Source organism: Hemicordylus capensis, chromosome 17, assembly GCF_027244095.1.
Source record: "Hemicordylus capensis ecotype Gifberg chromosome 17, rHemCap1.1.pri, whole genome shotgun sequence".
Classification (NCBI taxonomy): domain Eukaryota; kingdom Metazoa; phylum Chordata; class Lepidosauria; order Squamata; family Cordylidae; genus Hemicordylus; species Hemicordylus capensis.
Window position 1 is genome coordinate 14,749,066 of NC_069673.1, and position 15,053 is coordinate 14,764,118.

General features: G+C 53.9%; 1 protein-coding gene across 4 annotated transcripts in view; it reads left to right on the plus strand.

Moving 5' to 3' along the window:
- Window positions 1–208: 208 nt before the first annotated feature.
- The window catches only part of EXD3 (exonuclease 3'-5' domain containing 3), a 95,742-nt gene continuing 80,897 nt past the window's right edge, over window positions 209–15,053 (plus strand). Inside the window, exons 1-3 of one of the 4 annotated variants that reach the window (XM_053282029.1) lie at window positions 209–347; window positions 3,985–4,042; window positions 13,958–14,051. In XM_053282029.1, the coding sequence (XP_053138004.1) occupies window positions 14,015–14,051 (37 nt within the window). In that variant the 5' untranslated portion in view covers window positions 209–347; window positions 3,985–4,042; window positions 13,958–14,014. Of the gene's footprint in view, window positions 348–2,365; window positions 2,527–2,699; window positions 2,790–3,984; window positions 4,043–4,855; window positions 4,895–13,957; window positions 14,052–15,053 lie in introns of those variants that run through there. The other 3 variants (XM_053282031.1, XM_053282030.1, XM_053282028.1) reach the window with 3 other exon arrangements.

A 15,053-nucleotide genomic window follows, 5' to 3' on the forward strand; every position in this document is an offset into this window, starting at 1 on the left:
TTAATACAACATATAGAATAAAATAATAAAAAAATAACCCTGCCTGTCTTGGCATCTCTTCCCCCTCTCCTCTCCCTGCAGCTCTCCTTGGCCGCTTGCAGCCTTTCCGGGTGTGAACTGAGCGGGGATATGCCCTGAAACTGGGGGTGGGGAGAGAAAGGGGGCCACCCCATAGCCCGGTGGGTCTGCATGTCTGCCCTGTTGTTCCTCCTCCTCCTCCTCCTGGCTCCTGCGGCTGCTTTCTGGGGAGCCGCGCTTGAAGGTTCCGGGCAGGGCTGCGGTTTCCGGGGGGGAAGACTTCAGCAGCGCACCGGGCGAAGTCCAGCTTCCGGCGGCGCTGCCTGTTGGTGAGTGGAAAGAAACAGCTGTAGCTCCATGCGCGGTAGGGAAGGAAGAGAGGGAGGGACGGACGGACAGACAGGCGGGGGCACGCAGCAGCTTCCTCCTGACCTCAGTCAGGACTAGCAGCGTGGCCAGGCTCAGAGCTTTCCCTGCTGGGGTGGGGGTTGCTGTGGCAGCTCGCCTTCTCCCCCCCCCCACCCGCCTCTCTCCTCTTCTTGGATTCCTTCCCGCCCAGCCACAGCAGGAGGCTCAAGCTCCTTCCCCCAAAGGCACCCCTTCTGCCCTGCAAGGCCTTCTCCCTGTCCCCAGAGAGGTGCAGCTGGGCGTAGGGGGGGGGCAGTATTCCCTCCGACAGGGATTCCCAGATGTTGTTGACCACGACTCCCAGAATCCCCAGCGGCCATGGCTTTTGCTTGGGGGTGATGGGAGTTGTAGTCAACAGCCTCTGGGAATCCCTGGGAACACTGCTGCAGGCATGTGTGTGTGTGTGTGTGTGTGCGTGCTTCTGGGGTGCTGGAAATGCACTCTGCACAGGATGCTTCTTGGCAGGTGTGCCTCCTCCTGACCCTTCTTGCATGTCTGATTTCCTCCCTCCCTCCCTCCCTCCCTTTCTTGGCACAGTGTTTTGTGTGTGGTGCAAAACCACTTATATGTTATATCAACACGCCTTGATTAAAATGACAAAGTTTCGTCTATTGGCTTAGATGGGTTTTTTGGTGGTCTGCTCCAGTTGGGCTTGTTTTTAGGTAGAGTGCGTCGGACTGTAAGACATTCCCTTCAGCGGATGGGGCTACTCTGGGAAGAGCAAGAAGGTTCCAAGTTCCCTCCTTTGTATCTCCCGATAGGGCTGGGAAATTCTCCTGCCTGCAACCTCAGAGAAGCCACTGCCAGTTTGTGTAGGAACAGAGGAAGCTGCCATCTACTGAGTCAGACCCTGGGTCCATCTAGCTCAGTATTGTCTACCCAGACTGGCAGCAGCTTCTCCAAAGTTGCAGGCAGGAATGTCTCTCAGCCCTATCTTGGAGATGCTGCCAGGGAGGGAACTTGGGACCTTCTGCTCTTCCCAGAGCAGCTCCATCCCTTAAGGAGAATATCTTCCAGTGCTCACACTCCTAGTCTCCCATTCATATGCAACCAGGGCGGACCTGCTTAGCTAGGGGGACAAGTTATGCTTGCTACCACAAGACCAGCTCTCTTCTATTGTGTAGACAATAGTGAGCTAAATGGACCAAGGGTCTGACTCGGTATAAAGCAGCTTCCTATGTTGTATCATCATCATCATCATCATCATCATCATCATCATCATCATCAATAAATTTTATTTGTTAGCCGCCCCCATAACAAATTATTCTTTGGGTGGCTTTATGTTCCTATGTTTAAAATATTTACACACACACACACACAGACAGAGGGTCTCCCATAGATAGCTTCCAGCATTTCTCAGCATGGCTGAATTTTTCATGGGGCCAAGACAACCTGTTTTGCACATTCAGAGGTTGCAGATCTATGGCTCAAAAAATGTGCATGTGGCAGTAGCTAGTAAATGAAGCCAGGATTCCTCCCTCCACAAAACCCAGAAAGTATTAGGTGCTGCTGCTTGATATTCTTTGGTCTCCTTCTCCAGCAAGGAAATGTCCTCTTTGCATGTGGACAGAATGCCTGGTCCCGATTACGCCAGGGGGCACTGTTCCCCAGGAAATACTTGCAGCTTAATGTCAATTCTTACTGGCTATTTTTTTTAGGAAGGAGGAAGAGAGATGTCCTTTTAAAAAATGGAATCAATCTATTGTCTGGAAGGCCCTGAGAAGCCACAGTTAGCCTCCTCTTCCTCCCTCTGCGCCCGCCCCGCAAGGTTTCAGAGATAGGAAACGAGAGTGAAACAGACTTCATGCCCTTCAAAAATTTCATTTCTTCAATTCAGTTTCATTTCCGTATCAGCCATATTAGAAGTGTAATGCATAGCATGACAAGAGACGCCAGATTGTCTCAGTAGGCAGCAGTTAGGGTGATGGAGTAAGTCTGGTGTTCTTCTGCCAGTTGCGTGTTTCTAGGCATCACAGGTGCTCACAAACAGAGCACTGATGTTGATGGACGTTTGCTGGGAAAGGGGCCGTATCTCAGTGGAAGAGCATCTGCTTTGCATGCAGGAGGTCCCCGGTTCAATCCAACCGGCACCATCTCCAGGTAGGGCTGGGAGAGACCCCTGAGTCTGAAACCCCGGAGAGCCTCTGTCAGTCAGAGCAGACAGTTCTGAGCTAAATGGAGCACCATCTAGTAGGAGGCAGCTTCTTATGGATCTAGTCTGTCAGTTTCACTGTCAGTTGCATTCTTCTTTGCATGCCAGCGGGGACCTGGCTTCCAGTGCTGGATGGAGGCTGTAGCTCAGAGGGAAAGCATCCGCTTCGCCTGCAGAAGGACCCCAGTTCAATCCCTGGCAGCGCCTCCAGGTGGGGCTGGGAAAAACTCCTGCCGGAAACATGGGAAAGCTGCTGCCAGTCAGTGTAGACGATCCTGAGCTAGATTGATCAACGGTCTGACTCCGTATATGGCAGCTGTCAGTGTGACTTCTCTTGCACTCCTTGTTAGTTTCAGCCTCGATGTTTCAGCTGTTTGGTTTACTTCCTTTGGTTGTACATTTTGGTCCCTCTGGACGCTTGCTCTTCTCTGATGGGTTGATGGTTCACTGTGGCTGCCTTGAGTGGCTCAGCTAGAATGGTGGGATTTCCGCGTTCTTGACTAAAAAATGCTCAAATGGGTTGCACCGTCCCTAGTTGGCTGGGGCGCTGGGTGCGGTTTTTCCCTTTTCTTTGGAGCGGGGGGGGGGGAATAGCATGACAAATAGTAAATGGAAGAGGGCAGACTCTTTTTCTCCCCACCCCTGCCCCATAACTGGATCACTTTTAGGTTTACGTCCATCCCCTCTGACCCTCTGCTTGGGATGCCAGGATGGTGCCAATTAGCACAGCTGGACGCGGACACGGCAAAGTCTTGACACATTTTTGTATTGTCTTTCCAGTGCTACCAGATGTTGCTTTTCTTTTTTTGCTATTTTTGACCTAGTTAGGATTTTAAATGGGAGACGGGGGGTGGGGGGCTTCTTATTCTTGGCTGTCTCCAGTTGCTTTCCAATTTAAGGGCTTCCACAAACTTTTTCATAGCAGCCGATATGCGAAGCCCTTGTCACGGTCATTGCTTTCTTCCCTGGCTGGAACGCCCGCTTGGCTGTTTCTTATTTGGAATCATTCTGTGGGGTTTCTTTGATTTGGTTCTTCAGACTATATGGAGATGCCGCTGTGGCGGTGAAGCCTCTGACAGTGGCTAGCTGAGCCGCGGCGTGATGGCGCAGAATGCTCAGAAACATTCCAACTGTTCAGGGAACAAAGCTGTTGGAATGCTTGCAGACCAGGATCTGTGAGGGAAGGGGCAGTTGCCATTTTGGCTGGGATTAAAATGTCATGCAGGTCCTGGGTGGGGAGAGGTAGGGTTTGGGACCCTGCAGTAACAGGGCTGACAAAACCCCAGGTATTTGCTGTTCCACTGCTTTTAAAATGTGACCCCATATGTCTTTTTTAAATAAACCAAAGCAGAAAAATTCATGGGGCATTTGCTGTGAGAAGCAATCACCGTCTTCTGTTTCCACAGCTTTCTTCAGGGTGAAGAAGATTTTAAAAACCAAACACAGAGGGCTGTGGGCATTCAGGTAAGCTGTTTCCGTTCCTGTTGAGCTGAATTATGGCCTTTGTCCCACCCCACCCTTCATGATTCTAGCACGACTGTAGATTTTTTCAGAGTGACGTCAGGATTGGAGTAGAGTCTACACTGTGCCAGGTCTCTCCAGAGAACTGATCTGTAGGTAACTAGGCTGGAACGAAAGAGAACAGCACCGTGGCTGGAGGGGTGATACAGCCGCTGCCAGTCTGTGCAGACAATACTGAGCTAGATGGACCAAGTGTCTGACTCAGTATATGGCAGCTCCCTATGTCCCTATGACAGGATGCTGGACTAGATAGGCCTTGGGCCTGATCCAGCAGGGCTGTTCTTATGTTAACTGTGACACACGCAGCACGGCTTAACCCACGCCTTACTTGTTAGGTTTAAGTCATTTAGAAGAGCTAGCAGCCCGGCGGCCACATGGGCGCTCTCCATGTCGTCTCCCTCAATCCCTTGTGATGGCTTTCATTTCCTGTCGAGCTCATCGGGTTTTTCACCACGAGCGGCTGGAGATTTGCAGGCCAGGAACCTGGATTCAGTTGCAGCCTGTCTGGCACACGTGTGCAGCTCCTTTGCCAAAAAAACAAAGATCAAAAAGGTGTGTGTGTGTGTGTGTGTGTGTGCACATAGTGGAAATTCCCCCTCTTCTGTTTGCAGCAGCACTGAACTTCACCCGAGAGAAGACCGTATGGTTGTGTAAGAGCAGCCAGAAATGAGCATATGGAGTTTGAGCATCTGGGCATCTGGCCCACTTGCTTGCTTCCACTGTCACTGCTCCATCCAGGAAAGAGTCGCTGACCAGTGCAGGACGCCTAGCATGAGGGGTCAGGCTGAGGGAGAGGTTTGTCACTCACTCTGACAACATCCTGGAGTGCAGCGTTTGCTTTTCGATTCCCTAAGCAAGCACCCTTCCCTCTCCCTTGTCCTGTTGGTGTTTTGAGGTAGACTGCCTCAGGACACGGAGGCTCCATTTAGCCACCATGGCAAACAGGCGAAGATCCCTAGGAACATAAGAAGCTGCTTTATTGGACCATTGGGTCTGTTTGGTTTAGTATTGTCTACACAGACTGGCCGCGGTTCTCCATGGTTTCAGACTGGAGTCTTTCTCGGACGAAGCTGGAGATGCTGCCAGGGAGTGAACCTGGGACCTTCTCCGTGCAAAGCAGATACCTGTTCCCTGAGCAATGGCCCCATCCCCTGAGGGGAATGTCTTCCAGTGCTCACATGTAGTCTCCCGTCCGAATGCAAACCAGGGCACACTCTGCTTAGCAAAGGGGACAAGTCATGCTTGCTACTCCAAGACTAGCTCTCTTCCCCTTCAGGCCCAAGGTTTCTCACAGTGGCCAGCCATGGGTCCCTGAGAATCCCACAAGCAGGACCTGAAGGCTGCAACCTCCCTCCCACTGTTTGCTCCCTCGCAATTGATAGTCAGAGACAGACTGCCTTGGGACATGGAGGTTCCATCTCCCGCCGCGGCAGTTGCCCTCATCCTTGCTGTGGCCGTTGCCCTTGCAGATGGTCCCTGGGTTGGACAAGCACTCAGTCTGGTGGCCGCCCTGACCTTTGGTTGGCCCTGTATCGCACCCCTCCGTGTTAGGGGAATCCATGCCGAAAGCTCTGAGAGATTTGCTCCCTTGTCTTTGGAGATGACGAATAACGATTGGGGGTGTGTGTGTGTGTCCCGAAGCCATGTTGGCCGGGGTGGGAGACACCCCACCCCACCCCGGCAAATGCTGCTGCTTTGTGTGATGCCGCCCGCTGGCGAGATGGTCCTAGAGAGGAGCTCTGTGGGCAGCAGTGCCCAAGAGGAAATAGCTGTGGGTCAGGTCCATCGGTTGCGTTTGCATTTCCCCAAAGGGCGTTGGCGTCGCCTGGGAGTGCAGCAGAGGAATCCTGGCCCTACTCTTAGGGCCACGCTCATGGTATCGCTACAAAGACAACGGAGATCTGTCTTTGAAACGGAGACTGCGCCAAGCGGTCCATCCGCTCTGCGAATGTCGACCGCGGCGTGAACCTTTTGGCTGGAAGAGCGGCTCCTGCTTCTCTCCAGGGGCGGCAGACAGATGAAAGCAATTCCCCCCACTGTCCCCTGGCAGGGGAGAGAACCGCTGACGTCGTAAAAGAGATCTCGTGGACGGACTCGCGCCCTTGATTGCCGGCTCGTAAATGGCGCGGCGCTCGGGGCCGGTTATGGAACGGCCCGCCGTAGCCACTTCCAAGCGTGGTGGGGAGACCCTGCTGGCGTGACAGCCAGAGCTCCTGGCCGCTTGCCCGTGGCCCAAGGTTCCCTTTGGGAGCCATCTGCCTCTAGAAAAGCTGGGCTGGGCTTCATCTTGTTCCTGAAGGCACAGCCAAAGAATTAGGGTTTCCCCGCTGGCCTGTCTTCCTCCTTAATGCGTTAGGGTCTGGTAACTGGGAGAGGCTGCATCACATCTGGCCTGTAGAGGGGTATGGCCTGGCTGACCTGGCGTACCACCCCTTGAACGCCCAGCGGGAGAAGGGTTGCCTTCATGCAGCTAGGCACCAGCGCGCAGGGTGGGTCTGTTCGGCGGGAGGAGATGTGTGTGTGCCCGTACGCCCCTGCTGGATTGCGTAGAAACACAGGATGCCGCCTTCTGCTGAGTCCCACCCTTGGTCCGTCTCGCTCAGCACTGTCTACCCTGACTGGCAGCAGCTCTCCAAGGTTTCGGGCAGGAGTCCCTCTCCCAGCCCTGTCGGGAGATGCTGCCGGAAACCTGGCACCTTCTGCGTGCAAAGCAGACGCTCTGCCGCTGAGCTAGGGTCCCCTTTCCAACGACCAGTACATTTGCAGGTACATTGGAAGCTGCTTTGTACTGAGTCAGACCCTTGGCCCGTCCAGGCTGCCTGTTTGCTGGGGAGGCCCCTTTCCTGTGGCATTCCCACCCCCAGCCCCCGTGCTGGACCCTGTGGCCTGGCTTGTCTGCTGAGCCACGGTGTGGGGCTGGATTGGAGCTGGCCCTGTCTTCGGGGACGGGGGCTGCCTCCCCCAGCCTGTTGCCCCCTCCCCTTTGAAGCAGGCTAGAGAGCAGCCGCCGCCGCCGCCGCCTCTTCAAGGAGCCACATTGCGGGGCGTGGGGACTCCCCAGCCGGCTGGGCTGGTCAAGGGGGCTTCGGACGCCGCTTGGCTGGCTGCCTTGTTTTGCTTTCAACTCGACAACCCCGAAGGCCGCGGAATGAATCGCAGATGTCTGCCGCGGAGCCTCGGCTGGGAATCCGAAAGGCTGCTCCGTCTCCGTGCTGAGCCGCTCGGAGGGCCTGCAAGAGCCCCCAGTCCCTGGGAATCCTGTTCCTCTTGGCAGCCGCCCCGGCAGCCTCTGGTTTTCCGAGGTAGACTTCACATTTTTTCTGCTAGAGGCCGTTCAGGTTCCAAATCTGTTTTTGTTTTTAAAAAAACCTTCTTTTCCTTAAAAGAGCGAGAGCGAGCGAGAGCGCAAGGGAGAGAGAGAACGTGGGGCCAGGAAAATCTTTGGCTTCTCTGCCTTGAGCAGCAGCTGTTTTCATTCTCGGGAAGCCGTTTCGGCTCCTGGTGCGTTTCTTCAATTTGTAGCTCATGAATTCCAGGAGCAGACGATCCGGCGCGGACAGCAGCCTCCGGTGAGGGCTCTGCGTGAGAACTGACGGCGTGCAGTTTGCTGGGCCGCCTTCTCTTTTCCAGAGGGCCATGACGCCATCTTTGTTAGCTGCTGCAGATCCATGAAGATACCCTTTTTGATGGGGATGATGATTTATTTATGACGACGTGTCCTGCCTCAGGAGCACAGGTAGCTGCCTTCCTTCTACAGAGTCAGACCCTTGGCCCATCTAGCTGAGTATTGTCTACACTGACTGGTAGCAGCTCTCCAAGGCTCCAGGCAAGAGGCTTTCCCAGTCCTACTTGGAGATTCTGCCAGGGATTGAACCTGGGACCTTCTGCATGCGCAGTAGAGGCTTAACCACTGACCTACGGCCCCATCCCTTAAGGGGGAAGGAATACCTTACAGCAGACCGTGCTCACAGGCAGGCCCCCATCCAAATGCAAACCGGGGTGGACCCTGCTTAGCAAAGGGGACAATGCATCCTCGTTTCAAGACCAGCTCTCCTCCACCTCTCTTCTGCACAACCCAGGATAGGGTTCCTGGACTGTGTCCCGTCCAGGGAGTGACTGGATCTGGACTTTCTTGACTCCAGCAAAGAAGCTAGAGTTGCCCAATCCACCTGCCAACGTCTGGTGCATGATACCCCCGTGCTCTGGGTCAGATTTTGCATCCATGGCAGTAGGGAGGCATCCTGGCAAGAAGTTGGCACTATAATAGGCTCTGATGCTGATTTAGGATTTTGAGCGGTTTTCTGAGTAGCCGTTTTGAGCATGTTTTGCGGCAGGGCAGATTCATGAAGAACAAAACCATCGTCTTGCATTTCCCTCTGTATGTGTTTCCCCCAGCTTACAACCCCCAAGGCACCATTGGGGAAGGTTTCCAAGCAAATTTTGTGTGTGAATAACGTGGAAGCCGAAACACCTTGCCCATTATAGTTTCATGTAGTTAACCAACAATAAATCTAGACCCTTCTTCTTGACTGTCTGCATCCTTCTGGGATCCAGGTGATCATTCTATGGAGTTCTGTCTGCAGCTTTAAAAACCATCTAGATCAGGGTTGCATAACTTCAGCCTTCCAGCAGATGCTGGGCTACAGCACCTGCAATCCCTGACGGTTGGTCTCTCTGGCTGGGAATGATGGGAGTTGTAGTCCAAAATAGCCATGTCTGTGTCTGTCTGTCTCTGTCTAAAGCTGTTTGGGCCTCAATCACTGACATGAAACTCGCAGACCAAACCATGAAAGACAGAAGCATGGCCGTTGTCGTAGGGAGGTTCCAGACCTCGCCCAGAGTACCGGAAAAACAGAAAACCCTGGAAAAATCCATTCCTTTCCTGGAAGTTGTGGAGAAAACGCTCCCATGGGAAATGATGCCTTTTAACATACTTGGACAGTTCCTCGGATACGTCTGGAGACAGAAAGTGCGGACTTCGATAGAATGATTAAGAAACAAGCAAGCTGTGTCGTTTCAGTTCACTGTGTTTCAATCTGTGTCGGATTTCCACAGAACTCGCTTCAGAAATTGAAAACATTTCGCACTAGAGATCTTCGTTCCTTGCTCTCATTCAGTCTCTTAGAACTCATATTTTTCAGGGTTCCTGGCAGCAACAGGATTACATGCTCGGAACAAAGCAATTCTTCCAGTCATCAACTAGCAAGGGTGAAGGGAGGGTGTACAGTCATTCCGTGGTTCAAGAGTAATGCTTGTGAACTGCAAGCCCTGTGTGTGTGTGTGTGTGAACATAGGAACACTGGAAGCTGCCTTCGACGGAGTCAGACCCTTGGTCCGTCTCGCTCAGTCTTGTCTACCCAGACTGGCAGCAGCTTCTCCCAGGTTGCAGGCAGGAGCCTCTCTCAGCCCTCTCTTGGAGATGCTGCCAGGGAGGGAACTTGGAACCTTCTACATGCATGCATCCAAGCAGACAGGTGCTCTTCCCTAAAGGGGATATCTTACCGTGCTCACACATGTAGTCTCCCATTCAGATGCAAACCAGGGCAGACCCTGCTTAGCAAAGGGGACAATTCATGTACGTGTGTGTGTGTGTTGTATAGAGCAGGGGCGAGGCTGTCTGACCTCATGAAATCCCAAACTCGCGCTGGGCCCCTTAGAATCCTTCTCCAGGCGCTGGCGGGGTCTGCGTCTGGAGCAGGGGCTCAAGGCTCCATACCACCGGCACGGTCTCCACTGCGGCCCGCGGTCCAAGAGGGCCCTCTAGGCTGCAGCACCTGCCTTCCGGTCAGCTGACCCCAAGGGGCAATCGGTCAAGCCAACCTTGACCGTTGCTGACGCTTGGCAGGCAGACCCAACTGCTTTTAAGCCTCAGCTGCACAACTGTGGCCTTCCAGCTGTTGCTGGACTACAACTCCCATCACCCCGAGCTATTGGCTGTGGTGACTGGGGATGATGGGATTTGTAGTCCAACCACAGGGGGAGGGCCACAGTTATACAGCCCCGTGACAAACATTCAAGCACGCCCGGGCAGCTGAAAGGTCTGGCATGTTGTTTGGTGGCTGTCTTGGCAGAAGTGCTGAATTCTGCGCCAGGTTCCGCATTCTGCGTGTTTTCTGTGCTTCCGCCTCATCGCAGCATCCGCTCAGCCCTGAATGCAAGGCCAGCGGTGTGTGCTATGGGAAGACCCCTAGCTGTTCCCTCTTTGATCCCCTTCCCAGAGACAGCCCAAGACATTTCAGTGCCCGCAGCAGAACATCCAGATGGTGACTTGTTGGAAAATCTGCTGCCTTTTTTTTTTTTTTTTTTTTGGTGCCTCTCCCAAAATATCCGAGGGTGGGCTGGCTCAGGTCTGCTGTGCCCGGTTGGTCATTAGGAGAGCCATTTCCAGAGCGGTGGCTGCCAGAAAGCACACACACACACACACACACCCCGCGCCCCGCCTCGCTTCAAGCTCAGCAATGCAAGTGTACAGAAGATCTCCCCGGCAGGCGTGGAGTGAGTGGAAAATGCACACGCACACTGGCGGGGACGTGCAAGGAAATAATGTCCACCCCAGGACGCCGGGTGTCTGGGCTTTGTAGCCAAAGAGGCCTGTGAACCTAACCACGAGCCTGCCCCCTCCTAGCACTTGCTGCAGCACACACACACACACACACACACACACCCGGTCCTGGGTCCGTCTCGCACAGCCAGCTTCCAAACAATGCGGGTGGAAAAAGGAGCTCTCTGCCGATTCCTGGAACGCCTTTTAACAAGGCCTCCGTGACATCCCGAGGCACTCTGGGGAGAAGGGTCTGGAATCTTTATTAGGCCAGGCTTTAAAAATGCAAAACATTTCAGCCTGGCTGGGGGGCCCTTCTCCGTCCTCCTCCTCCTCCTCCTCCTCCTCGCTGCAAACCCCAACCCTCCTGGCTCGGCACAAAGAGCTGCTAAACTACATGCCTGTGTGGCAGAAAAAAACAGAACAACTGCAGTGTGTTGTGTGTAAGAGGGAGAGGGAGATCTGTGCCTCCCCCACTCCAGATCCGAGGATGCTCTGGGCAGATACTTGGTGTCTCTTGCAAACGTTTGGTGGTTTTATAATTATTTTTTAGAGAACTGCCCCAAAGAAGTTTGCAACGGTACAGCCTTCCTACCTGTCCCAGTCCACGTAAAAGAGAAGTCACTGGAATGTACAAGCCGCATTTAACACATTGTGTGTTCTGACGCTGTGTTGGGTGTTCCTGGGCACGCGCAGAGTACCTCTTCCCTTCTGGAGGGAAGCGTAGCAGCCCCGACCTGCTAGGTTGTGGCGTTACTCTCCTGCAGACGCACCAGGGAAGTCAGTAGTAGTATTGACCTAGGAAGCTGCTTTATACCGAGTCAGACCCTTGGCCCATCTAGCTCAGTATTGTCAGCTCTGACTGGCAGCACCTCCTCCGAGGTTCCAGGCAGGGGTCTTTCCCAGCCCTACCTGGAAATGCTGCCAGGGATTGAACCGGGGACCTCCTGCATGCCAAGCCGGGGGGGGGGCTCTACCCCTGAGCTATGCCCCCGCCCCCTGCAAATTCCACCAGCAAATCAATACCTATCTAGTTCCCCAGTTGCTCCTCACCCCCCCCCCCGGCCTCAGTCCCAGATTGATCGCTCCGGCATGGCAGTGTGGGGGGGAGGCACAGCTTGGCTTCAGATGCGGCTTGATGCCTGCAGCACCTTTGTGTAGGAGACAACAGCCTGACAGATGACGGGGAGCTCGGCCGCGGGAGGGAGCTCGGCCGCCAGCTGTTGAGGAAGAAACCGGAGGCAGGCGGAGGAGGAGAGGAGGGCCCCCCCCCACCGCCCAGTGATCTCGCAGTGCGGACAGAACCCCACCTTGCAAACCGGAGCACCCGTCCCCAGTTGGGCGAAGCGAGGCGCTGAGAAGGAGGCACCTCTCTAAGCCAGGCTCGGGTGCTGCACGCGGCAGAAGACCTTCATCTACTTATCTGTGTGTGTGTCACGTGGAGAATGCCATGTCTTGGTGGTTCCGAGGGTGGTTTTCAAGCGGAGAGAGACATGACTGGCCCAGAATCACCCAGTGAGTTTCGTGGCTGAATGGGGATTATTAAACAGGTCTCTCCAGTCCTAATCCAGCACTCTAACCACTAGGTCGGACATGAGATGGGAGGAGAGCTGGTCTGGTGGTAGCCAGGATGACTGGTCCCCTTAGCTAAGCAGGGTCCGCCCTGGTTGCATTTGAATGGGAGACTAGAAGTGTGAGCCCTGGAAGGTATTCTCCTTAGTAGGGGATGGAGCCGCTCTGGGAAGAGCAGAAAGTCCCAAGTTCCCTCCCTGGCAGCATCTCCAAGATGGAGCTGAGAGAGAGACTCCTGCCTGCAACTTTGGAGAAGCCGCTGCCAGTCTGGGAAGACAATCCTGAGCTCGATGGACCAAGGGTCTGACTCAGTGGAAAACAGTGTCCTCTGTCTCTATGAGATGTGCAACTCCTTGGGAAAGGCCCTAGTTATTTTTCTAAGGAGATCCTCAGAATTTCCCCGTTGGATCCGACTCGGGTGCCGTCTAGGCCAGCATTCTGCTTCTCACAGCAGCTTGGAGGAACGTGTTTCTGAGCATACCCAGAGTGCATTTTTCTCATGCCATGCAAACAACCAGCGTCCACTCCTACACTGTTGGGGTTAGAAGGAGGGCTTCTCAATGTTCTTGCCCAGGCTATTATGACGTATTATTAAGAACACTTCTGTTTGGAATGATGATATCGTTCGTACTATCTTTGGCTTTTTAGCAACCCCAAAATAACGCTTGGATTTTTCAGGAAGAATTAATGTAGGAAGTTGCCTTCTACCGAGTCGGAGCCTTGGTCCATTTCACCCAGCCCTTTGGCTGTCTTTGGTAGGATACAGGAGGGATTTACCATTGCCTCCTCCCGTGCAGTATGAGATGATGCCCGATGTAGGTGTTTCTCATGGTCTGGGGGACATACCAGTGGGGATTCGAACCAGCATCCTTCTGCAGGGACAGCCTTTGTCCCCTCAGCCCTGGTGGCGGGGCGAGCAGCTTCTTATTTTGAGACATTTCGGGTGGAAAAGTGGTCTAACTTGAATATGTTCTCAATAATAACAATGCTGGCATTATTCAGTAGCATATCATTCAGTTACATCTATGCCAATGATGCTCCTCAGGCTCGTGATTGCCACGGCATACACCTCCCGACACCCTAGCCAGCCCCACCAAACCTGTATCCCTCGTTCTGGCAATGAAATGTGGGCAGCCCTACCGGGAAAGCAGGCAGGGCTTTGGGGCTGGCCAGCAGAGGGTGCCCGAGGCGACCGTATCCCCTCTGCCCGCCTCGTTTTCTAGCCAGCGGATTCCTCAAGGCAGTTCAGGAGCCCTCTCCAACCCTTAACCAAGAGGGCGAAACAGCTGCCTTGGACGCCAGGGAACAGCCTTTCTCTCGGCAGCCCCGTCCTCCGCCTCGGCTGGCCTCTTTTATTTCCCCCCACTCCCCTCCACGCTTCCAGAGTGCTTGTGCCAAGGGGCCGGGTGAGGCTGCTGGGAGAGGGGCGGGATGAGGACCACATGGTGCTCAGCCCTCAAGAACTTGGCTGGGGCCATTCCAGAGGTCCGTCCAGGACAGCGCTCTGTGGCCAGGCGGGTTCACAAGCAAGGCATGGATGCATCCCCCCCCACCCGCCCCGTTTGTTGGTTTTTGTCTCCAGGTACTCAGAGGTAGACTTCCTCTGAAGGTGGAGGTTCCATCCAGCCCTCGTAGCTACTGATAGACCTCCGCTCCTCCTCTCTGTGTTAGACCCCATCTCCTTTTCTAAGCACGGCTTATCCCTGTGTCCAAAGTGAACGTCTTTGTTTCCTTCCTTTTCCCAGGATCGGGACCGCCAGCCGTGCGCAGTCAAGCTCCTTGACTGCTTCAGCCCCGGAGGGATGCTTGAGGACAGCGGCCCCTGCGATGGCCCGGATGGTAAGCTGCCTGGCCCCTTCCAAGCCCTGGCCTGCTCTCTGCATCTCTCTCTGCCATTCGGGGCAGAGGCTGCTATTTCCACAATGCTGAGCCACTCCCCCCTTTTACTCTGTGCTGAACAGCCGGACGGGATTCCCAGTGAAGCGAAGCGCTCTCTGGAGCAGAGACAGGGAAGCGGGTCTCTCCGGTGGCTGCTGATCGACAACCTCCTTCGTCCCCTGTGCTATGACTGTCTTGCCTCTGAGGCCACCTCCAGCCTCAGAGGAAAGACGTGTGAGAGAGAGAGAGAATGAATGAATGAATGAATGAATGAATGAATGCAGAAAGCATCTTCCGATCTCATGCCTCCTGAGACACACGTGGGCATTTCCTAAAAATGAAGGCAGTTTGCTTTTTTTGCTCAGGAGCGCCTCTCCCACCCCCACCCACCCCCACGATGCAAGTTTCATCGCTGGATTGGTAATGTGTGATTAAGAGATTTCTTTAATTATCACCCAGTTCGTTTGCTTAACCATGGCTGCCACCAAGATATTTGAGTGAGAATTAGGGAGGTGAAACAGTGTCATTAAAAGAATACCCACAGGACACTCAAAAACGCAAATGTCTCCTCTGGATAGTTCAGAGCAATTAGGCAGGCTGTATCCGCCTGTGCTTTCAGGGCAGAAGCTAGAAAGCTGTCTCTTGCCACATCGGGCCTGGTACCGGCTAATAAAAATTAGCCAACAACTCTGATACACATGTGCACATGCACACACACACACACACACACACACACACACACACATAATGCCTGTTGGTGTGTCTCCCTTGCCTTTTATTTTCTTTTTAAAAGAATCCAGCTATTTTGCAAGTTCTTCCTTCCTGCATTTCAGAGAAGCAGGGAGGGAATATGTGTGCGTGGAGCACGCCTTGAACTCTGTGGCTTTGACAGAGGAGGAGAAGCTGAAGGAAACAAGAGAGATGTGATCCTGAGGAGACACTGACCTTTTTGCTGCAGCCGGG